Below are 24,749 nucleotides of genomic sequence, written 5' to 3'. Positions count from 1 at the left end.
CTTTTAGCAGGATAAATGAAATTTCTATCGTGCTAAATATTCAAAAGAAACAATTACTCCACCGTAATGAACTCTTGATACAGCCGTGTATCGTTACATTATCAAAAACTCACTTCTGCAAAATGTTAAAGAAAAAAACCAGTTGGCTAACCTGATGCAGATGACTCTTCACTGTCAAAAAATAAAAAAATAAAAAAATAAAAAAATAAAAAAATAAAAAGAAAGAAAGAATCTCTGTGATGTATTGCTGAAGACTATGTTATACTAACTCTAAAGCCGTCTGATGGGGATGCCGCTGTTTGTAACTTGTAACTGCCTCTGATTATTCCTTCAGAAACAAAGAACTATTCTCTACAGAGTGATGAAAAAATCATGAATGTACAGTATCATGTAAGCAAAGTCCAAAGTCATTTTCTTCTCTGCCACCAATCTGGAATTTTCAACCTCCGACTTCTATGTACAGCAAGTTGTACCTCAGGAAGCTTGTGCTTTACCTGTCTCCATAGCATGTTCACAGCGTCTTCCTTTTCTGGTGGGTATTGAAATTCAAAATGATGGGATATGTTCTTCAGCCGTCTCCACATTTCAACCCATCTTTCCCTTGGAAATTGCCGTAGTTGATCAACCATGTAACCTGGTTGAATTGCCTCATTGACAGAGAAGAAAACTGAGAATTGACGATAATCAATTTCGTCCTCAAAAGGGAGCTCAATTTGATCACTGACAATGACAGGAACACAATGACTAACAATAGCATCGAATAGCCGGCATGAAGATGGAGTGTCTCCTGCAGGATGTAGACAGAACTTTGATGACCGCATCCCTTGAGTTGACTGGTATTTCAGAAGAAAACATAAATAAGCAAGTGAAAAATTGCAGCTATTATGGTAAAGGTGCTATTTGGAGAATAACACCATGACTAATGCCTTTCTTGTTTGAGACCAGAGTTATCTTTCTAAATAGATAATCTAAAACCTAATATTAAAATTTCAATCCCCTCTTCAAGGAAATATTCCATCAGCAAGGGAAAAATTTAAATTTAACACAACAAACAGAAAATGGCATTAAATATGGCGACTGGACTTCCATTCTCAATAAATTTATTCCAGCTTCTAACCATGCAACAATTGCCAAACGGATCTATATACAACGGATTCATTATACAATAATTCCATAAAACTAACACAGCCTACTAGATTGTGGACAAACCTGATGGTCCATGGATGAGCAACAGCTAATAAATTAGAACACCAAAAACTGCAACAATGAGAAAGTGTACAACTTACTATCTTCTAGCTTTTGAAAGTGTGTTATAAATGCTTGCCATTGCACATTTGCACAAGTAGTCCAATGGCAATTGGGGCCTTAAAAATCCAACAACCTTACCCCTCCCCTGACCCCAAAAAGAATATCTGCACACTCACGCAACACACACACACACTCACACACATACTCGTAGGATCTAGACAATGATACTATTAATCTGACTATCTTTAGAACCCACTACATACCGCTTTTATTGTTTCTGTTGTGGGTGAGCTTCGTTCAAAATGAACATCATGGTAACCCACTAATATCTTTGCCAGTTTAGCACGGACTTTGCCTTCCTGCAAGATGAGAGAATCATAAACAATCATTTTGCCACCCAAATGCAGGTTTTAAAATGAGGTAAATTATAGAAGTACCAGACATACATCTTTCCTGACTGTATTCCCTCGGAAAAAAAGAAGCGTAGTGCGAGATTCAAATGGATCTGAAAGTTCATCATCTGTAAAAGATTCAACAACATGTACATATGGGGACACCACATCTTTCCTCAGCGTTGACATGGATTTGGGATACCGGCCAAAATCTGCAACTATAAGAATAGATGCATTCAACTGTTGTCGGAGAAATCTAAAAGCATTTGGGTGTGTCATTGGAATCACATGGTCTCGACCTCCAGACTTCTGCCAGTACTTAGATTTATACAACATATCTACTACATCAACCTAAAAAACACAGACATACCATGATCAACCTTGATGATAATGCTAAAATTCAAACCAACACGAGTTCAACACAAACAAAGTAAAGAGACATAATAAAAATTGGATACTCTAGTAGTCAGAGAAAGAGAGTAGTGCTCAATCAAAATAAGTGCGTAGATTTTTTTTTTTTCTTTTTCAAAAATAACATGTTTCACACTTGAGTTTTCTAAATTCTCTGCAGCAGCCCTCTACTTAGATAAATCTCTAATTACCTGATATTTAACGGTAGAATTTAAAACATAAGCAATGAAGAAATAAACCATAAGACAAAAAGAAGAAGCAACAGCGAAACAACTCAATGATACTCACACTTTCAAAGTGTAAGCCTTTTTAGTACAGAAAATTGAAAATTAAGAAATGCTAATTTCTCTCTCCCTTTCTTTCTTTTGTGAAGTCCAAACATATAGGAAAAATTATATGTTAATTTCTTCTCTCTTTGGTTGAGTACAGGAATATAGAACCCAATTAGATTACTCAAAGCCAAGCTATTCTAGAACTTGCTTGTGACTTGTAAGGTCAGTGTCATATAAACACAATGGCCTCAGTATGTAAACTGCAGCAGCAAATGTCAGTTCTTTACCTTTTTTTTTTTTTTTTCAACGACTTCTCAAATGATTTCCGCATACATAACCACATCCACTTGGCTTTTTCAGAAAAAAAAAAAATAATAATCTACTTGCTTACACATTCTACAAAAAAAAAAAAAAAAAAAAAAAAGGGCCAAAAACTGTCTCCTAATAACATCCATTAACGAGTTTTGAATTTCCCCACTTCCAGAAATAAAAATGTCACACTCTGCAAATTTAGCCCTTTGCACTGGAAAAAGCTACAAAGGACAACTCGATGTATCTATGATATTAACCAAATTTCTAAAATCCGCCAAGCAAACGCAAAACCTATCAAAATTCAACGCCAGTAATTGAAAATTTCACAACTTTATATGCAAACTGTAAACTGTAACTGAAAAAAAAGCATCCAATAGTTTATACTACTATTTATCAAATTCACCTGCAATTGGCGATCCTTCTCGGTCTCCGGATCGGTCATGTTATGCCCGTGAGTATTGAAGCTCAAAGAAGAGAAAAATGGCACAAAGAAAGCATGTGCCTCCTCCGGATCCAAGACCCTAACTGCCTCTCTGTCCTCTCCATCACCATGCAAAAGTGAAGCCATTAACCAATACTCAACACTGTGCTGCTGCCTCACCCCTGAATTCTTCGGCCACCGTGGCAAATTCTCCGCAGTCACCGATTCATTATCATTTTCCCGGTGATCCATCATTCCGACGTTAAATTTTCGTGGAAGTTCATACATGTAGACCTTAAGTGGTGGTGTTGCACAGACCGAGCGTGCAGCGGTAGGTGACTGTTGCAGAAGAGGAAAGAAGTATGATCTGATATCAACGGTGCCGATGAATATGGAGTAGGAGAAGATTAAGAGAAAGATGAATACGATTGAAAGAATTACTTTTCCGTACATTTTGAGAGATCTCTTGCTGTTGCCGTTTCAATTACTGTGGCTGTCGACTTTATCCCAAGCAGCAATTGTCCGCTCAGTTCAGTTCAATTCCGTTATTTTGGGGAGACAAAATGGACTAGTGACTGGTGACCGGGTCTGAGTGTGAATTTTTTTTTTTTTTTTTAATCCTGAATTTTTATTAATTAAAAGAGGAAAAGGTATTGGGTTTGTATTTTGAACAATAAGTCCAAGTGTCCAACCTTTCAGACCCAAGCCCATGCCCATGAATTAATGGTGTCGATAGACTCCAACTCCATTGCTGTCCCTTAAACCCTTAAACTGTCCCAAAACCCTTCTCTGATCCGATCATCAACATCCATAAGGGGTTTAGAAGTTTACGTGATAAATCAAAGATGGTTCCTTTTAGAAGATTACTAGCGATTCGTACTCTTTCCCGGACGCTAGAGAGTCGAGATTCTTCGTATCTGTAAGTATAAATTGCATTTGTTGCGCTCTGTTTGGTTTTGAGAAAATGCTAAAATGAGGAATATAAGTTTGGAATACTTTACTCAGGAGAGAAAACCCACTTCCTTTTTTTTTTTTTTTTTTTTTTTTTTTTTTGCAAAAGGTTAAGAATAATTTCCCTGGTCTAGGATATGTGTTTGTTTTCCCAGAAAATCCTGGGCAGAGAAAAATTAAGGTTTCAATTTTTTGCCTTCTGGTTTAATTTTCGTTTATTATTATATACAACGATAAATGACAAGTAACTAAGTTTTTTGAATGTACTCTTTTTCCACTGTTGCAAAGCTGATCTTTTTTAAAAAATAAAGCTGTCATTTGTGTTTGTTGAATTGGAGTTGGTTCATTGTGTGTAACTCATTTTTTGTTTTCTGTCTTCAGGCTTAGGAGTTCAAGAAGCTGCTATAGTCATTTTTCAAAGGGTAAATTATTTAGGCTTGTTATGTCAATATTATGAGATATTATTAGATAAGTTTAAATGGAAGATTCCATTATTCTTTTTTTTTTCTTTCTAAATGATTAGATCATGAACTTCACTCCCAGAGAACTTGGTTTCACACGCAAAGAGGTCATTGTGCTCTTCCTTGGAGTGATGGAAGTACAGCTCTTCACTCTTTAATGGTAAGATTCTGGAACATAAAATTTTGATCTATTTGGAGATAGTTTTCAGCTGTTGTATCTATGTATAAAATACCAAGTTATTTAAGATGGTTCTTAAATGCACCAACGGACTCAGTTGGTTATGATGGTATCCAACTCATATTCATCAAAATGCATCTTGGTTATCTTGATTTCAGGCAGTGGAGTTGTCAGTTTTCTCAATTAAAAAGAGGCTGGTGACAACACAGGCAAGAGCCCCCCCACAAGCACGGCAAATGGTATGTTGTTACTCCTTCAAACAGGCCACTCATAGTTAACTTTGTTTGTTTTACACTTATTCTGCCTGAAGATTACTATAATAAAATTGCTCTATTTATCTTATGAACTGTTCATACTGTGAACTTCGCTTTCTGCAACAGAAAGTTTAGAACTGTTATTTAGCCTGCCAGATCAATAAACTTTTGATAGCGTAACCATCAATAACATGCACAACCATAACACAGGCACATATTTGTTACATTTTTATCAAGTGTGTTTGATTAGTTTGATTTCATGTTGTCTTCTATTTTTCGAACCTTCAGTGCAAGGCCTGCTATTTTTGTCAATCATTTTAAAATATAATGAGTTTGTGTCTGTATTCCTGATTAAGGTCATAGGTGAACTAATTTTTATTATGAATTTTTTGGTTGTCTTGGTGCGTATTGAATTAATAACTTCATCACATGTATATATAATGCCTTATGCAGGGAGCTCTTAAAGTCTCTGTTTCGAGTCCTGGATTCATCTATGAACCTTTTGCACCACGTGAACCAATGCCATTTTGGCGAAGGTTAGCTTGAGTTTTATTTCTGTTGGATTTTAGTTTTCACTAATTATTCTCTCAAACTATAACTCGATAAATGACTTGATGGCAATTTTCGATGGTTACTCTTAGTTGCATTATGTAATTTTTGTTCTGTGTAGGATAATTATTGTTGACTTGCATTTCTTATATATACAACTTTTTTGGCCCATGGTAAATAAGCCAGAGTTTGCTGTGCACCTCTGTTGCAAATGCACTTGGAAATACTGTTATAACCTTATGATATGCAATTTCTTATGTACCCCTATGAGAATGTAACATATTTTCAACCTTTTACTCAGAGTTCTTATGGTCTTTGTTTCAGGTGGTTCACAAAAAGTGGTTGGCGAAGAACAAAAGATGATATCATTCTAGAGGTAACATTCTCGTTTATTGAGTTTTAGCTTTCATCTTCCAGAAATCAACTTATTGATTGGACATATATGGGCTTTTTATTTTTGGAATTTATGCCATGCATTTCCAACTGCAGATGTTTCATATTCTCTATTATGCCATCTTTAGTGCAGTTCTGTGGCTTTCTGTCACCCAAATTACTATTTTCCTATTCACATTTTGCAGCTGAAAAGTGCCTATGCCATTACTAAGTTAAGAAAATCTGGATATTCGAAACACCAGTTCTACAAAGAGGCCATTGAGTTATACAAGGAGGTATCCTTATGTTCTTTTCTTTTTTTCTTTTGGCTCAAGATTTAGCCATTCATTAGTGTTTATGATGACTTTTTTAGCATTCATTTGGGTTCAAATTACATGTTTTTTGCCTTCTGCCTTGTCCCCTTTTCTCTTATTCCAGATAAGCGCTCAAATAGCAAATGGTGACAAAAATTCATTGAGGAAAGCAGTTACAGAGAAAATGTACTCTGTATGCCCTTTTTGCTTTGAACTGCGGTCTTGGTGCCACTTCTCTTGAATTCAACTCTCTATCTCTGCTCCAGTAAATGTCAAACATGTGAACTATGTCTTTGGTAAATGTTGTTGGTTATCTTTTGGACAGGAACTCAAGAATGAAATTAAACAGCGAGAGTCCAGGTGGAGTAAGGTTTATTGGGAAATGATTGAACCAGTGATTAAAATAAGAACTTTGCGTGCTAGGCTGGCAAGTTTTAGTTTTTAATTTCTTCACAGTTTTTATCTTACATAGTTGATTTTTAAATAAATACCACCATGAACTTTGAAATTTAGTTTTATCTAGAAAACATAGAAATGTGAATATGCTTGAGTTTTGAACAGTTACTTCTTCCCTTCACATTGAATAACATGGCTTGCTTTTCTTTTTCACATATGATTTCAGATTGGTGTTGACCGAAATGATCTCAACAAAGTTTTCATACAACTAACACTTGAGTTTCTGACAAAGCAGGTACGATGATCCTATCTATATTTTCTTCTTCTTCCTTTTCTTATTTCTGCATATCTATTGTGTTGCCTAAAGGCATGTGCATGACTTGAGCATACCGCAACTCAAATGTGGCATGTTTGGCAGCTCCAGATACTAAGGTGAATTCATCCTCACCCCAATTTCCTGCCATGGTGATCCATGCTTGGCTAGGGAAGGTAGTTTTAGGGTCAATATTGGTCCTTAAAAGTTCCTTTCATGACGGTGGAACAATTCCTCTAATGTGCAACTCTAATTTAGAGAAAGCTTTGCCAATTATATTATATGTTCAGTAATACTAGTTCATAATATTAGTGACATAGCGGAGAATTTACATGTTCTGGAAATGACGGCCTGAGTAACCATCTGCATATTTCTTTTCTTTTGCTTATAATGTGTCTCTGATTGACAGCTAGGTTGACCTATATGTTGCTTGTTCATTGCAGAAATTTGAAGCCTATGATTCAAAAGGCACTATCGTTGCTGGAGATAAAACAAAGGAGGTAAGGATAATTGTCTTTATCCTTTTGAACTATTGCTGCCTTACCTGGATTTTCTTTCTTTATTTTATGGATTGTTTGAGATTGACGTTAATTGACAGCTGGCTCACTCATCTACCCCAAACCTGAAAATAGAGTCGCTCCCATTTCTCCGAAAGCTGCATCACATATCCCCAAATTGCCGACCTATCCTGTCCATCACCACTCGCTTCTTTGCTACCCAAAGCCCTAACACTAATTCGTTTCCTGACAAGCGCACTGTTGCCTATTACGATGATCTAGTCAATGCTGCTGGCCGTGAAAGAGACTTTAACATGCTTCACTACCTCCTGAACAAGCGTGCAAGAGATAACTGCTACAACTCCACCAACACCTTCAAATTCATCGCCAATACAAATAACTCCCTCTCTATCCTGGACGATGTCACTCAAACTCTAGCTCGCCTTGATAATGGCTTTGCTCGCATGAGCGCATACAACACACTAATTGCACGTCTTTGCAAACTAGACCGTATCAAGGAATCACTTCACATTGTGGATATCATGGCATGTGGGCAGTATGGCTTAAACATTTGTAGCTTTAACCCTATTCTGAATTCTCTTACAAGCAGGAAGAAAATGGAGGAAGCCTGGCATGTTATCGACATGATGAAGACAGTAGGAGTTTCACCTGACATAACATCATTCAATTATTTGTTGACGGCATATTGTTATAATGGGAATTTAATGGCTGCTAGTAAAATGATGAAGAGGATTGAGGAGGAGGAATTGGGTGCTGATTCACGTACATATGATGCACTGGTTTTGGGAGCATGTAGAGCAGGGAAAGTGGAGGGAGCGCTAATGGTTCTGAGGAGGATAGAGGATGACAAAGTGCATGCTTTGCATTCTACACATTTGCATATCATCAGTGCATTCTTGAAGTTGGGATATTATGCACAGGCAGTGAAGTTTGTCATGATTTATGCAGGGAGAGATGCAGCATTAGATACTGAGAGTTTTGGGTTATTGGCTAGTAAGTTGGTTAAGTTAGGGAGGTTTGAGGAAGCTAAGGTAGTTTTGAAGGAAATGCAGGGAAGGCGTTTGGTAATGAGTGATAAATTGAGAAAGTACTGCAACTCAGATGTTAAACTTGTTGAGTAGTTTCACTTATTATTCATAGAGTATCAACATTTTCTGGAGTTGGTTTGGACATATGAGGCAACCCTATTCTGAGGTTAAGTGGCACAACTTACACAGACAATCGTTTTTCTTTTTCCTTTCAGTAATTAAGGAAATTGCTTCGCTGGTGACTGTACAATAGTTGCTCCAATTTGAAAGTCTTATTCAAATGGTTAGGTGTTTACCAAGATATGATTTGGAGATCAAAATCATCAATTGGGTTCTTAGTTTAGTATTTGTAATTTAGAAGCTCATCTTAGCATGTGTGAGTTAATTGAGTAGGGAAAGTCATCTGATTTTGATCTGAAACTTACAAGACTGGAGTTTGTTCACACATCAAAAGCTTAAAAAAGGAGCAAGGATCACTTGTTTCAAATAATCCCATAACATGTCTTTCCTTCTTATACCCTGAAAATAAAGTATTTGTGTAAACTATCTTTTTGTTCTTTTTTATTTCCATTGATCGACAGAAATGGCGAATATAAGAGATGCTCTGCTCTGGTTAGGATAAGATTTAGTATGATGTGCACTAAGCTCTAATCCCAAACTAGCTGGGTCAGCTACAATTTTGATTCTTTTTCAAGCTTTTGTATATTTTCTCAAGTTCAATATTTGATATGCTTTTTTCTTGATGTGTCCCAAATCCAACTCTTTTTTCCCTTTTTTCACTAAAAATTTTTAGGTCCTTGTTCGTGATATATGGGTGTTTGAGAAGTCCCTTTTCCATCCTGGAGCTTACTGGCGTCTTTGTGGACGGATTTCAGTTTGAATCCAGCCTCTGAGGCTCAAAGACCATGCCGAAGATGAATAGCCATTTCTACCCAATTTTGCAAGCTGAAGAGAATTTAGCATATCCAGTCATCACCTCATATGTAGTTCTTTGCTTTATGAATTAATTGTATACTGAATTTCATGGGAATAAATGAACTTTAGAGCTTGGCTTTTCCATATTTGATACTCTTCGACATTCTAATATCCCTTTAGCATCATTTTTTTTATTTTTTATTTGAGATGAATCAAAGAATTGAATTTGATAATTATTGTTAGTGGGTGAGTATATGAAGCATACAGACAAAATGCAAGCCATCCATCTCTTAATGTCTATACCAAATTGTTAGTTCTTTTTCGTCTGAGAAGTACTTGAGAATAAGAAAAAAAACTTGTTGGATTGGTTTACTTATCACATTTTCTTTTGTTTTAATGTGCACTCAACCTTCTGGTATTCAAACAGGCTTCATGATCCTTTTACTTTAAGCAGAGATATTTTTGACAGTGACTTTTCTTCTGGGTTTATAAATACTTCTCAAAAAATTAAAGAAAAGAATCATCTCTATTAACAATTTCTTCTTGCTTATAATGTGCCTGTTCTTGCAAGAAAAGTATATCCACATATGAACAGCATTTATCAAATCTATCACCTCCATTTCATTTACACATCAAAATCTACTTGCAAGAAATGGATCAAAGAGAAGATCAGTTTCAAACCAAAGGCATTTGCAGCAGGCTTTACAACTTCATGACAAAAACCCTAGCAATATATGCCCTAAAGAGTGTCAAATTAGGCCATCCTTTGCATAAAAATTTCGCCAGAGCACGGACGAGGCCTCCCTGCAACAGTGATCTAATGGTGCAACCTGTGACTCAAGAAGAAACACCATTTGAAGGTGTAGAGCAAACCCTCAATATAAAGAATTCAGACCCCTTTTTTCCAAATAGCTCTTCTATAAATGGTCTCAAGCAAGAAGGCAAGGAGCTTCAAGAAGTTCAAGAAAATAACAGCAACTTCAATGGAGAGAAAATTGAGGCAAAAGTTCCAAAGAAAGTTGTTAGCATAAATGACAGGGTAGAGGAGATAGATACAAGTAAGAAGAGGATAAGAAGGAAGAAGTCAAAGGAAAATTTGACTTCATTTGAGCAAGAAGAAGAAGAGCCTAAACCCTTGAAGTCAATTCTCAAGGTGGGTTCTTTTTCAGGTGAAAAATCAAATTCTTTTGTTAATCGTACCAGCGATGAATGAAGGGCAGCGGGATGTTCACTTCTTTACGTAAAATTCAATAATAATAATAAGGATTAATTATTATTTAATCCGTCTAATTTGTTTAGTCCCTATATTTTTAGAAATATATTAATATGTCTTCGTAGTTTGTACTCTTTGCACTAATATTATTTTCCATACAAAACTCATACTTTGTCGTTAATTGTGAATAAAAAAACCAAATACTATATATAATCCTTTTTTGAAAAAATTTACATAAAAAATTGAATTTTTTTTTATTTGGGAGGCCACAACCCCTTAAAATGGTCTGGGTTCATCCCAGCATGTATATAATATAATAACATATAGTATTTAGTTTTACAAAATAATTTATATTATTGAAAATATATATAACCTTTTAAATACCGTATCATATTTAACGATGATCTATTTTTCTTATTCATATCTAATAACTTTTTAAAATATTTTTAATTGTAAAATTACTATAATTTTATCTTAAAACTCTATAATTCAAATAGCATCTAAAATAATCAAATATCCAATTAATTATAACTTTTAAAAAAATTCTATTTATTCAATGTAACTTTCGCAAATCATCCATTCTACCCTATCACTTGTTTAAAAATATTATATATATATATATATATATATATATATATATGTATTTACTTTTCTTATTTTATTACCTATTAAAAAAAAAAAAAAAAAACCGGCGCGTTGCGGTCGGAACACGCTCGTAAATACCAAGGAAAAGAAAATGAAATGATATAACAGTAATTTCAATTGATTTCTGGCCAATAAAATGAAGCAGAGTTAAACAGTCGAAGGAAGGCGTCAGTGTGACAACAAAACCAAACTTTGGCGTAAATCACAGTGAGAAAAAAAATGCACTCAATCTCCTTTGTTAGGCTGCAAATGGAATCTTTATAGAGGCCACCAAGAGAATAGTCAAAATGGGTGCCCACTCCTCTTCTCTCTCCCTCTCTACCGCTAATATCACTACTGATTATTCGTCTCTTTTTCCTCGCAAATCAAAACCAAAACCAAAACCAAACCCAAACTCCACCTTCAGTCCCACCATTGAGATCAATCTTCTAAAACCCACTTGCAGTTTTATATCCCAAAATTCGTGCTTAAATAATTCTACTTGTCCTTCTTCAAAGATTGTGCCTTTGAGGTGTGCAAAAGTTGGATTCATGGAGACCCAAGAAGGAAGTACTTCAAAATCCATAATTGAATTTCATAGCATTGATGAAGAATTGGTTCAAAAGATAGTTTATGATGCTCTTGTCTGGTGCTCTCTCCATGGCCTTGTTGTTGGTGACAAAAGTGTTCAGGTCTGCATAAAGATTCATTCTTTTTCTCCCTTATTGGTTTTGAAATGAAATCCATTATTCTTTTGTCTTTTTATCCTCCTTTCTACCTTCTTCACGATTGTTACTGATGATGATAGCGATAATTATAGAGAGGGATGTCTTCATTTGGCTTTACTTTCTATTGTTGAAACCAAAAAACTTTACCTTTTTTACGCCAACTTTCTCTTAATCTACGCATCAACATAATTTTATAATTGTATGGGTGGTATAAGATAGGAATGATGGAATTATTTGCATTGTAGAGATCAGGAGCAGTACCTGGTGTGGGCATGGTACATGCTCCATTTGCCTTGCTGCCTGCAACATTCCCGGAAAGTCACTGGAATTTAGCTTGTGAGGTTGCCCCCATATTCAATGAACTTGTCGATCGTGTGAGTTTGGATGGAAAATTTCTTCAAGACTCATTGTCGAGGTACAATTTACTGTTACTTCATTTGGATCGGTACCTGCATTATTTATTAATTCGTCAAGTAATTTAGCATTTCTTTGGCTGTTTATGTTCCTTCACTACCTCAATACTATTGCTTTTGATTATTTGCCTACTGTTTGTAAAGTTGGAACTATTTAGGTTTTTTATCAGTGACACAATAGTCAAATCTGGCAAATGCTTATGTTCAAAGCTGGAACCATTCTTGAAAAATCTGTACATTTGCTTCAATATCCGTGATGGCCAATTCTGGGATTAACCTTTGTTGGAAAAGTTGTACATAGAGAATGCTAGACAGATCTAGTTGATACTGATAGTACCTTCACCTTCTCCTTTTCCTGTTCTTGGCCTTGCCGTTTTCTTATCTCCCTTAAGCTTTAGGAAATCAGTTCCAAAATAACTGCTACCCATTTTATGGTCTGGCCTAAAATATTCCTCTTATAATTTGGTTGGTTGCTGTGCTTTGTGTAGCTTCATTTCTGGATCAGGTTGTCATTTTGTGCTAATTCTCTATATTCACTCAATAAATGTGAATACTTGTGAATTGATATCTCTTCAATTCTTGAAACTGCAGAACAAAGAAAGTAGATGTTTTTACATCAAGGCTTTTAGATATTCATTCCAAGATGCTAGAAATAAACAAATTTGAGGTAACTCTGTCAATTAGTTGTCTTGAACCCATTTTTCTTCTTCATATTTTATTTTGTTCTTTTATGTATTTTTACTGTTGTAAAGGTTAGCTAATTGATTATCATTTAGCTAGGAGGATGCTAATGTTGCGTCACACTATTACAGGATATACGCTTGGGTTTACATCGCTCTGATTATATGCTTGATGAAGAAACTAAATCACTCCTCCAAATAGAGCTAAATACAATTTCTGCATCATTTCCTGGCCTCAGTTGTGTCATTAGTGAGCTTCACAGGTTAAGAAAATTATATTAACTTTGTAATTGTGCTTTCTTCTTAGTTATAGGTGTTGCTCAACTTTGAATTTGCAATCCTAGTTACTAAGGGTAATTTAATTGTTTTTTTAAATTTGGTCCATCATTGTAATACTGGGTTTGTTACTAATATGAATGGCTACATGGTTCGCATGTAGACATGAGCAGTGAAATAGAGTTAGATCCAGCATTATAGATGATACCTATTTAGAAGGCTGTGGAAATTGTATACGTTCTGATGCAATGATCACAAAAAGGGTGCAATCAAGAATATATGATTCTACCTGTTCGTTTCTGCAGGAGCTTGCTTAAGCATTATGGGGAACACCTTGCATTAGATTCCAAAAGAATACCAACCAATGCTGCTGCCAATCAGTTTGCAGAGGCTCTGGCTAGAGCTTGGTCTGAGTATAACAACCCTAGGTTAGGTTTGATTACATTTCAGTTCTTTTCTTTTCTGCTGCTGCTTCATTGTGGGCCTCTCTCTCTTTTTTATTTTTTGGAGCTGCCACTGTGGTCTTGTTGGTTGATAATTCTTGATAACTCTTGTACAGGGCTGTGGTTATGGTTGTTGTTCAGCCTCAGGAGCACAACATGTATGACCAACATTGGCTTTGTGCTATATTGAAGGAAAAATATCCTTTTCATGTAAATATAGGCTTTCATTGCTGGACCGTTTTTGTTCCTGAGATGTGATTACAATATGATCATATAGAAAAGGTTTTTGATGCATTATAATGTTAAAGGGCTGATGAAATTTTAGCCAATTCCTGAATTAGTTGGTTTGATGAATTTCATAAATCTATTTTCATATTTTTATTTTAGTTGGAGGCTTTTACTATAATCGTCTCGGAATTTTCTTCCTTAGCTTTATAACACATATAATGTAACAGCTATTCGGAAAACATTGGCAGAAATTGATGAAGAAGGGGAACTTCTACCAGATGGAACACTCCTTGTGTATGTGACTTCCTGCCTTGGAAATTTAGTATCTCCTCTCTAGATTTGCAGTTTTACCTTTTTATATTCTTGTTTGGAATATGAAAGCTACACATTTGCAGAGATCATCAAGCTATTGCAGTAGCCTATTTTAGGGCTGGATATGCACCTACCGATTTTCCTTCAGAGGCAGTAAGTGTTTTTTGCTATTCATTCATTTTCCTATGACTTGTAGTCTTATTTCTTCCATTTCCAAAAGATGATTTCAAGTTTGAGCGCTAGAATTTTTTTTTTCTTTTTTTGGGGGAAGGGAGTAGGGGTGGTACGTCACAGGCAGTAGGTGGAGGGACATAAGCTTTGACCTTGGGAAAAATGTGTAATCAAACAAAAATAAATGGCTTAGATGCTATCCTTGAGGTATCTGTCATTTGAGAGACTCTGCCTGCTACTTTTTACTCCCTGACTTCATTTTATTGCTCAAGATATATTCTTTAAAATATTGTCATTGTTGATCTTTGTGCTTATAATGCTCCTATGATCTCAATTTATGGTGTTCTATTGCTCATTCTTGTTTTATATGTAGGAATGGAGAGCTAGGCTACTTGTGGAGCAGTCATTAGCTATCAAGTGTCCATCAATATCTTATCATTTGGCAGGCACCAAGAAGATTCAACAAGAACTTGCGAAACCTAATGTGCTTGAGAGGTAGAACATTTTTCATGAATAGCACTTCTTATGTGGTCCAAAATTTTCTGCGGCTTTTTTTTTTTTTTGGAGCAAGTCAAAATAAAGAATTGAAATGGTCTAAAACAAGTAGTTTCTCACAGATTTCTTGATAACAAGGAGGACACTGCCAAGCTGCGGAAATGCTTTGCTGGTTTGTGGAGTTTGGATGAATCAGATATTATCAAAAGAGCCATTGAAAGACCTGAGTTATTTGTGATGAAGCCCCAACGAGAAGGCGGAGGTACTATTTCTGGAATTCACTTTGAAAGTCGTTTGGATCGATGAAATTTGAGTGTTGGAATTTAAAATATTTTATGGATTGCTAGATTCTTATGTTTGATTGAGAAAAAATGTCACAATTCATGGAATTGATAAATTCAGTCATAGCCTCAATTCCACCATTTTCAAAGAAAGAGAGATCCCACCTCAGAAGAGGAATTTCTCAATTCCATCAATTTTTTTATTAATGATGGAATTTAAACCATTTAATTTTATTTCAAAAATATCTTTTAAATCTTTGGATTTTGTTTTCAACCAAACATTGGAATGTGAAATTCTATATATTTCCCAATCCATGGTATGGAATTTAAATTACATGAATTATGAAATCCATGAATTTTACATTCCATCAATTAAACTACTTTGATGTTCTCCTTACGATGATTGTTATTGTTTGTTGTGTTGGTGTTTTCTAATGAGCAGTCATCTCCGTTTTCTAAGTAGTAATCATCATCTGTTTTCAGGGAACAATATCTATGGTGATGATGTGAAGGAAAACCTTCTAAGGTTGCAGAGAGAAGGGAGTGAAGAAGACGCAGCTTACATCCTCATGCAACGTATATTTCCAGCTGTTTCCCCTGCACTTTTAGTGCGTAATGGCATTTGTCATAAAGATCATGCAATATCGGAACTTGGAATATACAGTGCTTACTTGAGGTACATAATGCATGCTCCGAAAGATGTTAAATTTAAGACATACATCTACTGAAATGTTTCAGTCATTAGAAGCTGGTTTTTGGGAAAGAAATTGTTTACAAGTATGACCAATGTGGATAATTGAACAATTTTTGTAATTTGGCCTTCTAAACTTCTCAACATTTCGTTTCTTATTTATATACTTCCTGTTTTCCTTAATAGGACCCTTCACACTCCTAAAATTTTATTTTTCACATATTTTTCCGTAGAAATTTTTATTTTATGTGGCCCTAAATTCACTAGTTTTTCATTTATTATCTTATAGTTTATATACATGTTAAAGAATACTATAATAACATCTCGGAACTTGAAAATGGTTAATTTTAACCTTTAATGACAATACAAACTGCAATGGACAGGAACAAGGACAAAGTGATTATAAATGACAAGAGTGGATACTTGGTGCGGACAAAGGTAGCATCATCGAATGAAGGTGGAGTTGCAGCTGGGTTTGCAGTACTGGATAGTGTATACTTGAACTAATGGAGCAGCTTTAATTTTCTTCAAGTGGGTTTACAGCCTCAAGCATTTCATGATTGACTCATATACATTACAATTATTGAACACCAGACCTTACAGATGTTTTGATATATAGCAGGTTTTTACCTTAATACTTCTCAAAAGGTCAGGTTGACATGGAGGTATTCCCTTTTGTTTCTAATTTTCTATTGTTCTAACAGCAATCCAATGCAATTGTAATCAATTGCCAGCATTGCTGGGTTTCATATATATATATATATATATATATATACACTTTAAATAATGGAAATAAAATTTGGAAGTCGGCTTGGGACTCGGGGAGTATGAAATTCCAACTAGATCGAGGTATTGCATATTATCTAATTAATAGTCATATTTCCTGTTTCTTATATTGAACCTATAACAGATTTTTAGCAATAGAAGTTGTATTGGTTCCTCAAGATGCAGAGTTGAATTGTGAATGTCCTGATGCAAAAATCTGAAGGTTTTTGGAAAAATGAAGACCACTTGGTATTCAGTTTCAATCCAGAATATGAAAAGGGATACTTTAACCAGCAATTCAAGAAATACAGAACCATTTCATTTACATTGAAAAAAGTATTGACAACAGCCTTGCAATCACTATTACTACAGTACAAGCTATTTTGCGATTGAAAGACAAAAATTGAAGTTATAGAAGTATCCATACTTGATATCCATCCTCATGTATATACTCTTGTACTATCTTCTTCCCATCCGAGTTCTCGAGCTCGTTTCTCCCACTCTGCTGTAAGTTTATACTCCTCAACTAGTCCTGCTTCAGCTCTCTCCCTTGCTTCTTCACAAGTTTCTGTTTGTGCATTACATTTTTCTGCTTCTTTTTGATAGTGTAAAGAGGCTTTCCTGGCATCCATTACTAATGCCCTGGTGTGCTCCAGTGAATCATTAGCCACTCTTCTCTGCAAAGCAATTTCCTCTGACAGTAAAGCTACAATATCCTTCTCCATTTCTTCATGTATATCGGGATCATCGTTACTACAGTCTGGAAATATAGTAGAAAACAATTTGACAATGAAATAAAAGAATCAATCTATAATTTTCTCTCTCTTAGACAATAATAAGGTCAGCTTTCGATTACTGAGATGCCATAGGGGCCAAGAAGAAGGCATATTCAACAATATGAATATTCATTCCGGTCAATCTTTTTTCCCCTTTTTTTAACTTTTAGTTATTGTATTTTATCATTCCTCGCTTTCATGAAAAGGCGTGATATGAAAGAAACAAAATAACCACTGCAATTTTAACTCCAACAACAATTCAAAAGACAGAAAAATTTGTTGTTGATATTATGGAAGATATATATTAAGTTCTACCTAATTATGGATCCACTTCAACCGATTGACATGGACAGGCAACAAGAATATAAAAGACTTAAATGAATATGTTAAATCTGGCAGAATGCACATGAAACCGACCTGCATATGAGCTGTTGATAAATCCTGCGGAATATAGAGAGAACAAAATTAAGGAAAGAAGCAATGCCTTTGAAGAAGGGAAAAAAACAGTAACAATGAGATATTGTAACAAGCAGAATGCTCAATATATATATATATATATATATATATATATATATAAGGAAGATAGAGAGAAAAAAAAAATTAGTAAAGATGCATCAACTTGTATGTGTTAATTAATGTTGCAAAAAAGTTCATATTGTATAAGCAGACGTCTAAACATGTCCTAAGATGTTTATGTGTCATAGATGAATGTCTTGACATGCATTTGAATCCAGCAATCTTTGATCAAAGGTAGCACTATTTTCGTCGTCATTATCATTTCAGACCATAGCTATTAAAAATTATTTTTCCCATAGTAGTTATTCCAGCAATGGCATAAAAATATATCCTTTTATTCTATCAAGAAGTTAATTATTATTATCAAATGCATTGAAAGATAGAAGTCTCACACCCAACACTTTATGCTATGGAATGAACTTCAAGCTACTAAAATTGCTTCCTTCGACCCACCATTTATTACCATGCAAATGGTTCCTCAAATTGGACTCTAAACAGGCCATGATTTTCCTAGGTCATTGCACGGGACTCCATCAGAAAAATGGTTTAAATCTATAATGGTGATGTTTCATGAGAATAACAGGAAAATCCACCATGATAATAGTTTGAACTTGCTCGTTTGTACATGAACTTGACAGAAGCCAAGATTGACAGTGTAATCCAGTAAATAATTATAGAATTGATGGTGAAAAGGAGAAGATCAGTGATTTTTCATATTTCTAGACATGTATTGACCTTAGAATCTAAAAAGTTTCTGCATTCCACCTCACAAGAACAATCATCGGCACAAAATCCATTTATGACTCTATTCCCAAGTATAAATAATGATATCAGATTTCTAAGTCTAATTAAATTGAGCACGTAATTGAAGGAATGAAAACAGCTATAAATATAGAAAAAATCTGACCTAATGGCAAAAACAGGGCAAATTCTTCAGAGCAATCACAGTCACAAGGACATGAAGCTTGAGCACTTGAACTCTCTCTTGAGTGCAATTGGGGTCTCACAACGTACCCAATCAAGAATGTAGCCACCAATGCCAAAACGATCTTCAAAGCGCCATTACTACACAACCCATAATGCTCTGGTGGATAAGCCATCGATCTAGATTCTAAGCTCAAAAAAGAAAGAAAACTCAAAACCAAACTCCGCTTTCAATTTTTCAAGAATTGAATTCTCACTCAACCAGAACAAAATTAGATCAAATGCCCAGTTCAAAAGAAACAAAACCAACTTTTTTTTTTTTTTTTTTTTTTTGTGAAAGGATATTGTATGCTCACTTAAAGATCTGAGACACTGTCACGTACTTCAAGTGTTAACCTCATCATTGAAGTATTTTAGAATGCACCCATTTCAAGATCTGTACCATTACAGTCACATCTGCAACACTTTAACTAAGTTTGGAATTGGAATCTCTTTTCAGCGGAATTTGTGTGCAAAAGAAATGTCTGCTATGAATTTTTTGAGAAAGTAAAGAAGACCCAGATCCCTAGAAAGTTCAAAAGAAATTTTTAAGACTTAAATGTGGATGTGTTGTTGCTAGGTGAAAGAAAAAGTATAGAGAAGAAAATTTTCAGTTCATGAAGCATTTAAAGTGTAAAGCTTGCTTTGATGATTCTGTTTGTTGCTTTGTTTCTTTAGGTTAAAAAAGTTTGAGAATTGAACTGAGCCAATGGAGGGGTAGATACCGGTAGTTATCTATTACCGTCTAAGCAAATGCCATGCCTTCTCTCTCCTCTCTCTCACAGTCCAGTCTGCTATGTAACTGTTGTTTAAACAATAAATAAAAATAGTATATGACCGTTTATCGATTTTTGTTGATCAATAATTGAATTTTCTGTTCATATATATATGCAATGAATAGTCAAAATTTTTTTAATTATTATTTTGAAATTGATTGGGAATTTTTTTATTAATTATTTCTTTGTGAAAGCCCGTTTAAGGCACGATTAACTATTTAAATCGTATTTATTTTTGTAGTAATTTAATCTCAACCTTGTTATATAGTTATAAAAAAAAAAAATTCGTTTTATGTTTATTTCTTTTATTTCTCATGCTTAGTTGTTGATTACGTTTAATGAAGTTGAGTCTCTGAATTTTAGTTCCTCTAACTTTTATCAAACTTGAAACACATTATAATAATTTTTTTGGTTAATTTTATTAATTTGGTTAAATTTCAAGGACTAAATAGTAATTTTTTTCCACCATCTTATGATGCTCTTTCAAGCTTTGCTCTGCAACGGATTAACAAGGTTTATGATACTTGTTTATCTTAAATTTTGCGGTTTATTATAATGATATCATTTTTTATTGTACTATCTTAATTTGCAGTTTTGGTATTATTTGAAACCCTAAAACAAGTTTGAAAAAGAACATCTCAATTCAAATTGGGTCCCTAATTATTTTAATTGTATTTAATTAAATACAATTTAAGTTTAGGATCAAATTAAGACAATACCTTTGTTTTCAAAAACAAAAATCCACATTTTTAAAAGATAAAATTCAAGAAGAGAAAAATAAAAAAATTGGAAAACAGAATAACAAGAATTGGAATTCAAGACATAAAAAAACAATAAATACATTGATCCCAAAATTGTTCATAAGTTAAAAGGAAAATTAGGGTGCAATTAGAACAAGTTACAAAATTTGAAAACAAATAAACTAGGCCGATTAAGAATGCACTGAAAAAAAAAAAAGAAAAAGAAAATACCCAACCAAATTCTGAAAAAAACAAAATAATAATTATAACAACAAAAACAAAAGAACTACCAGAATAGACAGAGATATATACACAAGGAAGTAAAGAAATAAGAACTGTCATAAGATGCACAAATTCACATTGTTCACTCATAAAACAGAAAACAGAATCTGATAAATGCTTTCAAAATTATAGGTATTTGCATTTACACTCTGCAGAAAGCAGTCAATCATGAATTCAGAAGTAAATTTTTCCTAACAAGTGTTACAATCCTAAAAGCTGTATAATCTAGGTGTATAGCCTCTGTTTGAACAAATTAGACCTGAAGTCTTACCTAATTGAATCAAAAAGAATTGGTAGAGATTGAATCAAAAGAATTTCTAACCCAATTTCTGGGTAGCCTACTCGCATATACTCGAAGAATCATCTGCTTTATCATCATTTTCTTTATTCAAATCAGTTTTCAGATGATTGAAAAATGAGTCCAAGTACCAGGGACAGTTGTCATTCCAATCACCTCTCTGCGCGCGGATTCTCCACTTTTGATCTGCAATCATTTCAGGAGACAGTCCCCATTCTTCCATTTCTTCATCTGTGTGATGGACTGCCAGGCTGTATTCTCCACCATGTCCTTGCTCCATCACTCGACACTCACAGTTATCAGGATTATTTAGTTGCTCAAATTGCTCAACCGTCCACTTGAACCACTTCATGAGGAATACACGACAGGTTAACCCATGTGTTACAATTATAAGATTTAGTTCATCAGTAGGAGCATGATGAAGCCTGTGCATATCTATGTCCCTCCAAAGAGATTCAAAAAAACCTGCCAGATAAAAGCATTTAACTTGGATGATTTAGTCTATTATATACAACTTTCCCCCATGTATGAAAATTGTAGGAAAAATTCCCCCCATTCTTTTTGGATCAGCTTTGAGCCATGTCGACTATAGACATAAGAGCATAAATAATGCAATTCAATTACATGTATATCAAATGCACCCCTTCAGTATTTCAAGGCAGAACAATAAATTTCATCGAACAATCCCAATAAAGTAAACAAAACCAGGATGTCAGATCCAAATCACAGTCTGCTAGTTCTGCTTTATTCACTTTTGAAAACAAAGGTTTTAGTCCCAATAACAAAGAGATTGATTTAGAAGCATTTCTCAGTTAGATTCCAATATACATTTAAACTAAACCGCAAGCATATCCGAATTGAGAATCAGAAAATCACATGGGAATTGCAAAAACAGAAATAAGTAAATAAATACTTTTATAAGATATTTGAATTCTGAAATAGCAACTGAAAAACATTCAAAAAATTGTAAAACTTATATTTGTTGATTATTAGACAATTGGTGATGATCTACAGTTATCATTAAATCTGTTATCCAACTGCCAACCCACGGTTCATAAAGCTGGATTCAAATGCCATCCAACTAATCCAATCTGGTGATAGCCTATCTCAAATCTAAATAATTTCAGATAATGTCTGGCGCATTTTTTACGCATCTGGTGTATTTTTTAGATTTGAAAAGAAAGCAAATGGAAATAAGCAATATAAGGTTCAAAGCGTTAGGCCTTGGAAACAAAGTATGCGAACAAATTCAATAGCATACTCCACAAAATTTTGTGTGCAAATGGTGAAAATGAAACCTTTCTTTTATGAACCAGCCCAAAGTAGGTCTTACTAACAATGCTAGTTGATTTAGCATTTTGAAAGAAATAGAAAAAATCAGCTTGTTACAATCACTATACTGCATTAAGTTGCTTTCCAATGTTAGAGGTAACAGATTAAGAACATAAACAGTTAAGTGAAACTCAGAGACTAAATTGTGCATGGTATAGAAGAGCAGAATACAATACCAAAAATAAAAACATAAGATCACAAAACCTAATTACAGAAACAATCAAAGGATTGTCGGAGCATGCTTTTCCTGTTATAGAAGAATAGATTAATAATAAAAGCAAGTCAAAAACACCAACCAATTATCTAATGATTCACTACACAACGGAAATAAACCATATAAGCAAAATGTAAAATAGTTTATGCATTATATCTATTGACATCACATATTTAGTTTTAAAAGACTCCATTTTTCTTTCTTTAAGCCAGTTCTTCTCCTATTAATATTTAGTAATATAATAATATCAAGAACAAGAAAAAAGAAAGGGAGATACTTGAAACGCGATCGTAAACATCAGCAGCAGATTCTCCTTCAGGAAACCGATAAAAGAACCTTCCAAATCTCTCTCTAGTCTCTTTAATCACCTGCATTCTCTCCTTCACCTGAAAATTTCCAAAATCTTGCTCTCTAATTCTACACTCTTCTCTAACCCCAATAATCCTCTCTCTTTGAAATGGGCGCCCGATCTCCCTGAGAGTGGAACGGGTCCGCAGGTAAGGCGAGACATAGAAATAAACCCGCCAGTTGCTCTTAGAGTTGCCGTTATCGGATATTAGATTGTAGAGGTGGTCCCCGGCGGTGCGAGCCTGCTCAAGGCCCAATGGGGTTAATGGGATTTTGTTATCTGGTGTAGTGGCGTAGGCATCGGTGTCTATGTTGCCTTCAGATTCGCCGTGGCGGACTAAGATTATCCGCTTTGGTAGCAACTTGAAGGAGCGGCGCCAGTTGGTCTTGTTTTCGTTGTCGTTGTAACAGTGGTGGTGAATCGTTTCTTGATCTGAATGCATGATTTTCTATTGTCTATCAGTTTCTTGTTCTCAGAAATCAAGATTCAAAGTCTGTGTCCGTTAGAAAAGGTTACTTGGCTCAGGTTCTTGACAATCAGTTTATATAATGGAGTCTTGCAGTCCTTTTCTTTTCTTTTTGTTTTTTAATCCATAATAGTGCTTTTTAATTATATGGTAATTTTTTAAAATAAATTATTATATTTAATAAACTAATATTTTTAAAAAATAAATTAATTAACTAATATAATTAAAGATGGAGTTAGAATTGAACCTCTTAAAATATAAAAAAGGAATATAAGAAATAAAACTTTACTCAATATTATCCTGACTCGAGTATAAAATATGTATACATGAAAGAAGAAATAAACGACAAAATCAAAATTAAAAAAAAATTTAAATTTGTGAATCAATAAAAAATATTTATATATGAAATAAAATATAATAATATAGATGAGAAATAACAATCCAAATAATTGAATCCACTATGTTAAAAAAATGTGAAATGCATGTATAATTATTTTCAAAAATTTGAAAGTTAAAAAATAATAGTATTATTTAAAGAGCCAATGCAATTTTTTAAAACTATACTAAAAATAATTTCAAAACTTTAATTCTATATTGAATATAATATTTTCCACGTGATATGATGTTAATAGAATTGTATTAACATCATCGTGTGCTGGCTGGATATGTATGGTACGTGGCTGCTTTCTAAAATATTACTCGGAATTTCAAGATTGTCAAGCTGCTATTCCTCCCTAATTCTTTAATCACTTAACCGATTAATAGGGACTTTCTTGTCTTCTAAGCAAAAATGTTGCCTTCCTTCGTGTTGACCATCAATTTTGCTCCTTTGACTTTTTACATATTTTTCACACTAAGAAAATTTTTGGTTAGGTGTAAGTGCATAAATTTTACTAGGAAAGTAAGTTTATGATAATTACCTTATAAATTACGGAATTATATTAATTTACATTAATTTATTCCTCTCATTTTCTTTTAAATATTATTCTTTCTTTCTATAAATTATTTAAAGTTATTATACAGTGATTAAAGAAATAATTAAATCTTATAAATTAATTTAATATTAAATTTTGAAAAAAGTTATTTATAAATTTATATTTAAAGTGTTTAGTTTACGTGAATACGTGATTAAAATTTTAATTTATTATCACCTTAATAATAAAAAAATTAATTTATAAATATCAATTAGTAAAATAAATGTTAATCTATTTCAAAGTAAAATGTGTGCGCGTTACCTACAGAAATAAAAATTGACAATAATGGTTAAAAAGACACTAATCATAATCATCGGACGGCTAACATTTATGCACAATTGTACATATAACCACATACGAAATCAAAGTATTAGGAACCAGGAATTGGATTTGGTGGGGCCTAACGCGGTTCTAGTTCTGCTATGTATAAATACTAAA

General features: G+C 34.0%; 6 protein-coding genes across 11 annotated transcripts; 3 read left to right on the top strand and 3 right to left on the bottom strand.

Annotated features, from left to right (window-relative positions):
• Window positions 1-21: 21 nt before the first annotated feature.
• On the bottom strand, window positions 22-3,621 carry LOC105647586 (putative arabinosyltransferase ARAD1). 3 transcript variants are annotated; one of them, XR_016319509.1, is made up of 5 exons: window positions 3,039-3,619; window positions 1,695-1,991; window positions 1,512-1,607; window positions 270-833; window positions 22-171 (listed from the first exon to the last, which is right to left on the bottom strand). XR_016319509.1 is itself a non-coding variant. In XM_012233725.4 (4 exons), the coding sequence occupies exons 1-4, from the start codon at window positions 3,507-3,509 to the stop codon at window positions 408-410; spliced, it is 1,290 nt and encodes a 429-aa protein (XP_012089115.1). In that variant the 5' UTR covers window positions 3,510-3,619; the 3' UTR covers window positions 22-407. The 3 variants fall into 3 exon arrangements, 2 of the variants coding, with proteins under 2 accessions (XP_012089115.1, XP_020540287.1); XM_012233725.4 differs by having other exon boundaries at window positions 22-833; XM_020684628.3 differs by lacking the exon at window positions 22-171 and having other exon boundaries at window positions 437-787; window positions 3,039-3,621.
• Window positions 3,622-3,734: 113 nt separating this feature from the next.
• Window positions 3,735-9,451, top strand: LOC105647587 (Mitochondrial inner membrane translocase complex, subunit Tim44-related protein). Its single transcript, XM_012233726.4, has 13 exons — window positions 3,735-3,975; window positions 4,389-4,429; window positions 4,531-4,628; window positions 4,805-4,885; window positions 5,354-5,436; window positions 5,774-5,825; window positions 6,028-6,117; window positions 6,260-6,328; window positions 6,461-6,562; window positions 6,758-6,826; window positions 7,288-7,344; window positions 7,443-8,556; window positions 9,184-9,451. Exons 1-12 carry the CDS (start codon window positions 3,902-3,904, stop codon window positions 8,481-8,483), a joined length of 1,857 nt encoding a protein of 618 aa, XP_012089116.1. The 5' UTR covers window positions 3,735-3,901; the 3' UTR covers window positions 8,484-8,556; window positions 9,184-9,451.
• Window positions 9,452-9,807: 356 nt separating this feature from the next.
• On the top strand, window positions 9,808-10,645 carry LOC105647588 (uncharacterized). The gene has a single exon (XM_012233728.4). The coding sequence runs from the start codon at window positions 9,958-9,960 to the stop codon at window positions 10,516-10,518; it is 561 nt and encodes a 186-aa protein (XP_012089118.1). The 5' UTR covers window positions 9,808-9,957; the 3' UTR covers window positions 10,519-10,645.
• A 678-nt stretch (window positions 10,646-11,323) lies between these two features.
• GSH2 (glutathione synthetase 2) lies at window positions 11,324-17,439 on the top strand. 2 transcript variants are annotated; one of them, XR_016319561.1, is made up of 15 exons: window positions 11,324-11,834; window positions 12,116-12,285; window positions 12,875-12,950; window positions 13,096-13,226; window positions 13,545-13,667; window positions 13,799-13,883; window positions 14,128-14,204; window positions 14,306-14,375; window positions 14,767-14,888; window positions 15,011-15,150; window positions 15,653-15,845; window positions 16,244-16,391; window positions 16,483-16,525; window positions 16,771-17,132; window positions 17,232-17,439. XR_016319561.1 is itself a non-coding variant. In XM_089717870.1 (13 exons), the coding sequence occupies exons 1-12, from the start codon at window positions 11,451-11,453 to the stop codon at window positions 16,365-16,367; spliced, it is 1,695 nt and encodes a 564-aa protein (XP_089573996.1). In that variant the 5' UTR covers window positions 11,324-11,450; the 3' UTR covers window positions 16,368-16,391; window positions 16,483-16,702. The 2 variants fall into 2 exon arrangements, 1 of the variants encoding a protein (XP_089573996.1); XM_089717870.1 differs by lacking the exons at window positions 16,771-17,132; window positions 17,232-17,439 and having other exon boundaries at window positions 16,483-16,702.
• Window positions 16,923-19,687, bottom strand: LOC105647590 (uncharacterized). Of its 3 annotated transcripts, none has more exons than XM_012233731.4 (4): window positions 19,198-19,686; window positions 18,825-19,028; window positions 17,819-17,842; window positions 16,923-17,385 (listed from the first exon to the last, which is right to left on the bottom strand). In XM_012233731.4, the coding sequence occupies exons 2-4, from the start codon at window positions 19,015-19,017 to the stop codon at window positions 17,066-17,068; spliced, it is 537 nt and encodes a 178-aa protein (XP_012089121.1). In that variant the 5' UTR covers window positions 19,018-19,028; window positions 19,198-19,686; the 3' UTR covers window positions 16,923-17,065. The 3 variants fall into 3 exon arrangements, with proteins under 3 accessions (XP_012089121.1, XP_089573998.1, XP_012089123.1); XM_089717872.1 differs by having other exon boundaries at window positions 19,225-19,686; XM_012233733.4 differs by lacking the exon at window positions 17,819-17,842 and having other exon boundaries at window positions 18,825-19,687.
• A 1,077-nt stretch (window positions 19,688-20,764) lies between these two features.
• LOC105647592 (phosphoglycerate mutase-like protein AT74) lies at window positions 20,765-23,401 on the bottom strand. Its single transcript, XM_012233734.4, has 2 exons — window positions 22,800-23,401; window positions 20,765-21,441 (listed from the first exon to the last, which is right to left on the bottom strand). The coding sequence occupies exons 1-2, from the start codon at window positions 23,311-23,313 to the stop codon at window positions 21,017-21,019; spliced, it is 939 nt and encodes a 312-aa protein (XP_012089124.1). The 5' UTR covers window positions 23,314-23,401; the 3' UTR covers window positions 20,765-21,016.
• Between the last annotated feature and the right edge of the window lie 1,348 nt (window positions 23,402-24,749).

This window comes from Jatropha curcas, chromosome 2, assembly GCF_041381405.1.
Source record: "Jatropha curcas cultivar XTBG-Jc1 chromosome 2, XTBG_Jcur_1.0, whole genome shotgun sequence".
Taxonomy (NCBI): domain Eukaryota; kingdom Viridiplantae; phylum Streptophyta; class Magnoliopsida; order Malpighiales; family Euphorbiaceae; genus Jatropha; species Jatropha curcas.
Note: the sequence above shows the minus strand (reverse complement) of the source record. Positions and strands in the feature narration are given on the sequence as shown.

Coding starts and splice junctions, on each gene's coding strand:
- LOC105647586 (XM_012233725.4), bottom strand. CDS start 3,509: ATGTACGGAAAAGTAATTCTTTCAATCGTATTCATCTTTCTCTTAATC. Junction 1,992..3,038: donor AGAAGGATCGCCAATTGCAG/GTGAATTTGATA, acceptor TGTGTTTTTTAG/GTTGATGTAGTAGATATGTT. Junction 1,608..1,694: donor GGAATACAGTCAGGAAAGAT/GTATGTCTGGTA, acceptor CTCATCTTGCAG/GAAGGCAAAGTCCGTGCTAA.
- LOC105647587 (XM_012233726.4), top strand. CDS start 3,902: ATGGTTCCTTTTAGAAGATTACTAGCGATTCGTACTCTTTCCCGGACG. Junction 4,629..4,804: donor CAGCTCTTCACTCTTTAATG/GTAAGATTCTGG, acceptor TCTTGATTTCAG/GCAGTGGAGTTGTCAGTTTT. Junction 6,329..6,460: donor TTACAGAGAAAATGTACTCT/GTATGCCCTTTT, acceptor TCTTTTGGACAG/GAACTCAAGAATGAAATTAA.
- LOC105647588 (XM_012233728.4), top strand. CDS start 9,958: ATGGATCAAAGAGAAGATCAGTTTCAAACCAAAGGCATTTGCAGCAGG.
- GSH2 (XM_089717870.1), top strand. CDS start 11,451: ATGGGTGCCCACTCCTCTTCTCTCTCCCTCTCTACCGCTAATATCACT. Junction 11,835..12,115: donor TTGGTGACAAAAGTGTTCAG/GTCTGCATAAAG, acceptor TTTGCATTGTAG/AGATCAGGAGCAGTACCTGG. Junction 12,286..12,874: donor CTTCAAGACTCATTGTCGAG/GTACAATTTACT, acceptor TTGAAACTGCAG/AACAAAGAAAGTAGATGTTT.
- LOC105647590 (XM_012233731.4), bottom strand. CDS start 19,017: ATGGCTTATCCACCAGAGCATTATGGGTTGTGTAGTAATGGCGCTTTG. Junction 17,843..18,824: donor TGCCCTGTTTTTGCCATTAG/GTCAGATTTTTT, acceptor TATATTCCGCAG/GATTTATCAACAGCTCATAT. Junction 17,386..17,818: donor TATCAACAGCTCATATGCAG/GTCGGTTTCATG, acceptor CTATATTTCCAG/ACTGTAGTAACGATGATCCC.
- LOC105647592 (XM_012233734.4), bottom strand. CDS start 23,313: ATGCATTCAGATCAAGAAACGATTCACCACCACTGTTACAACGACAAC. Junction 21,442..22,799: donor TGTTTACGATCGCGTTTCAA/GTATCTCCCTTT, acceptor TTTATCTGGCAG/GTTTTTTTGAATCTCTTTGG.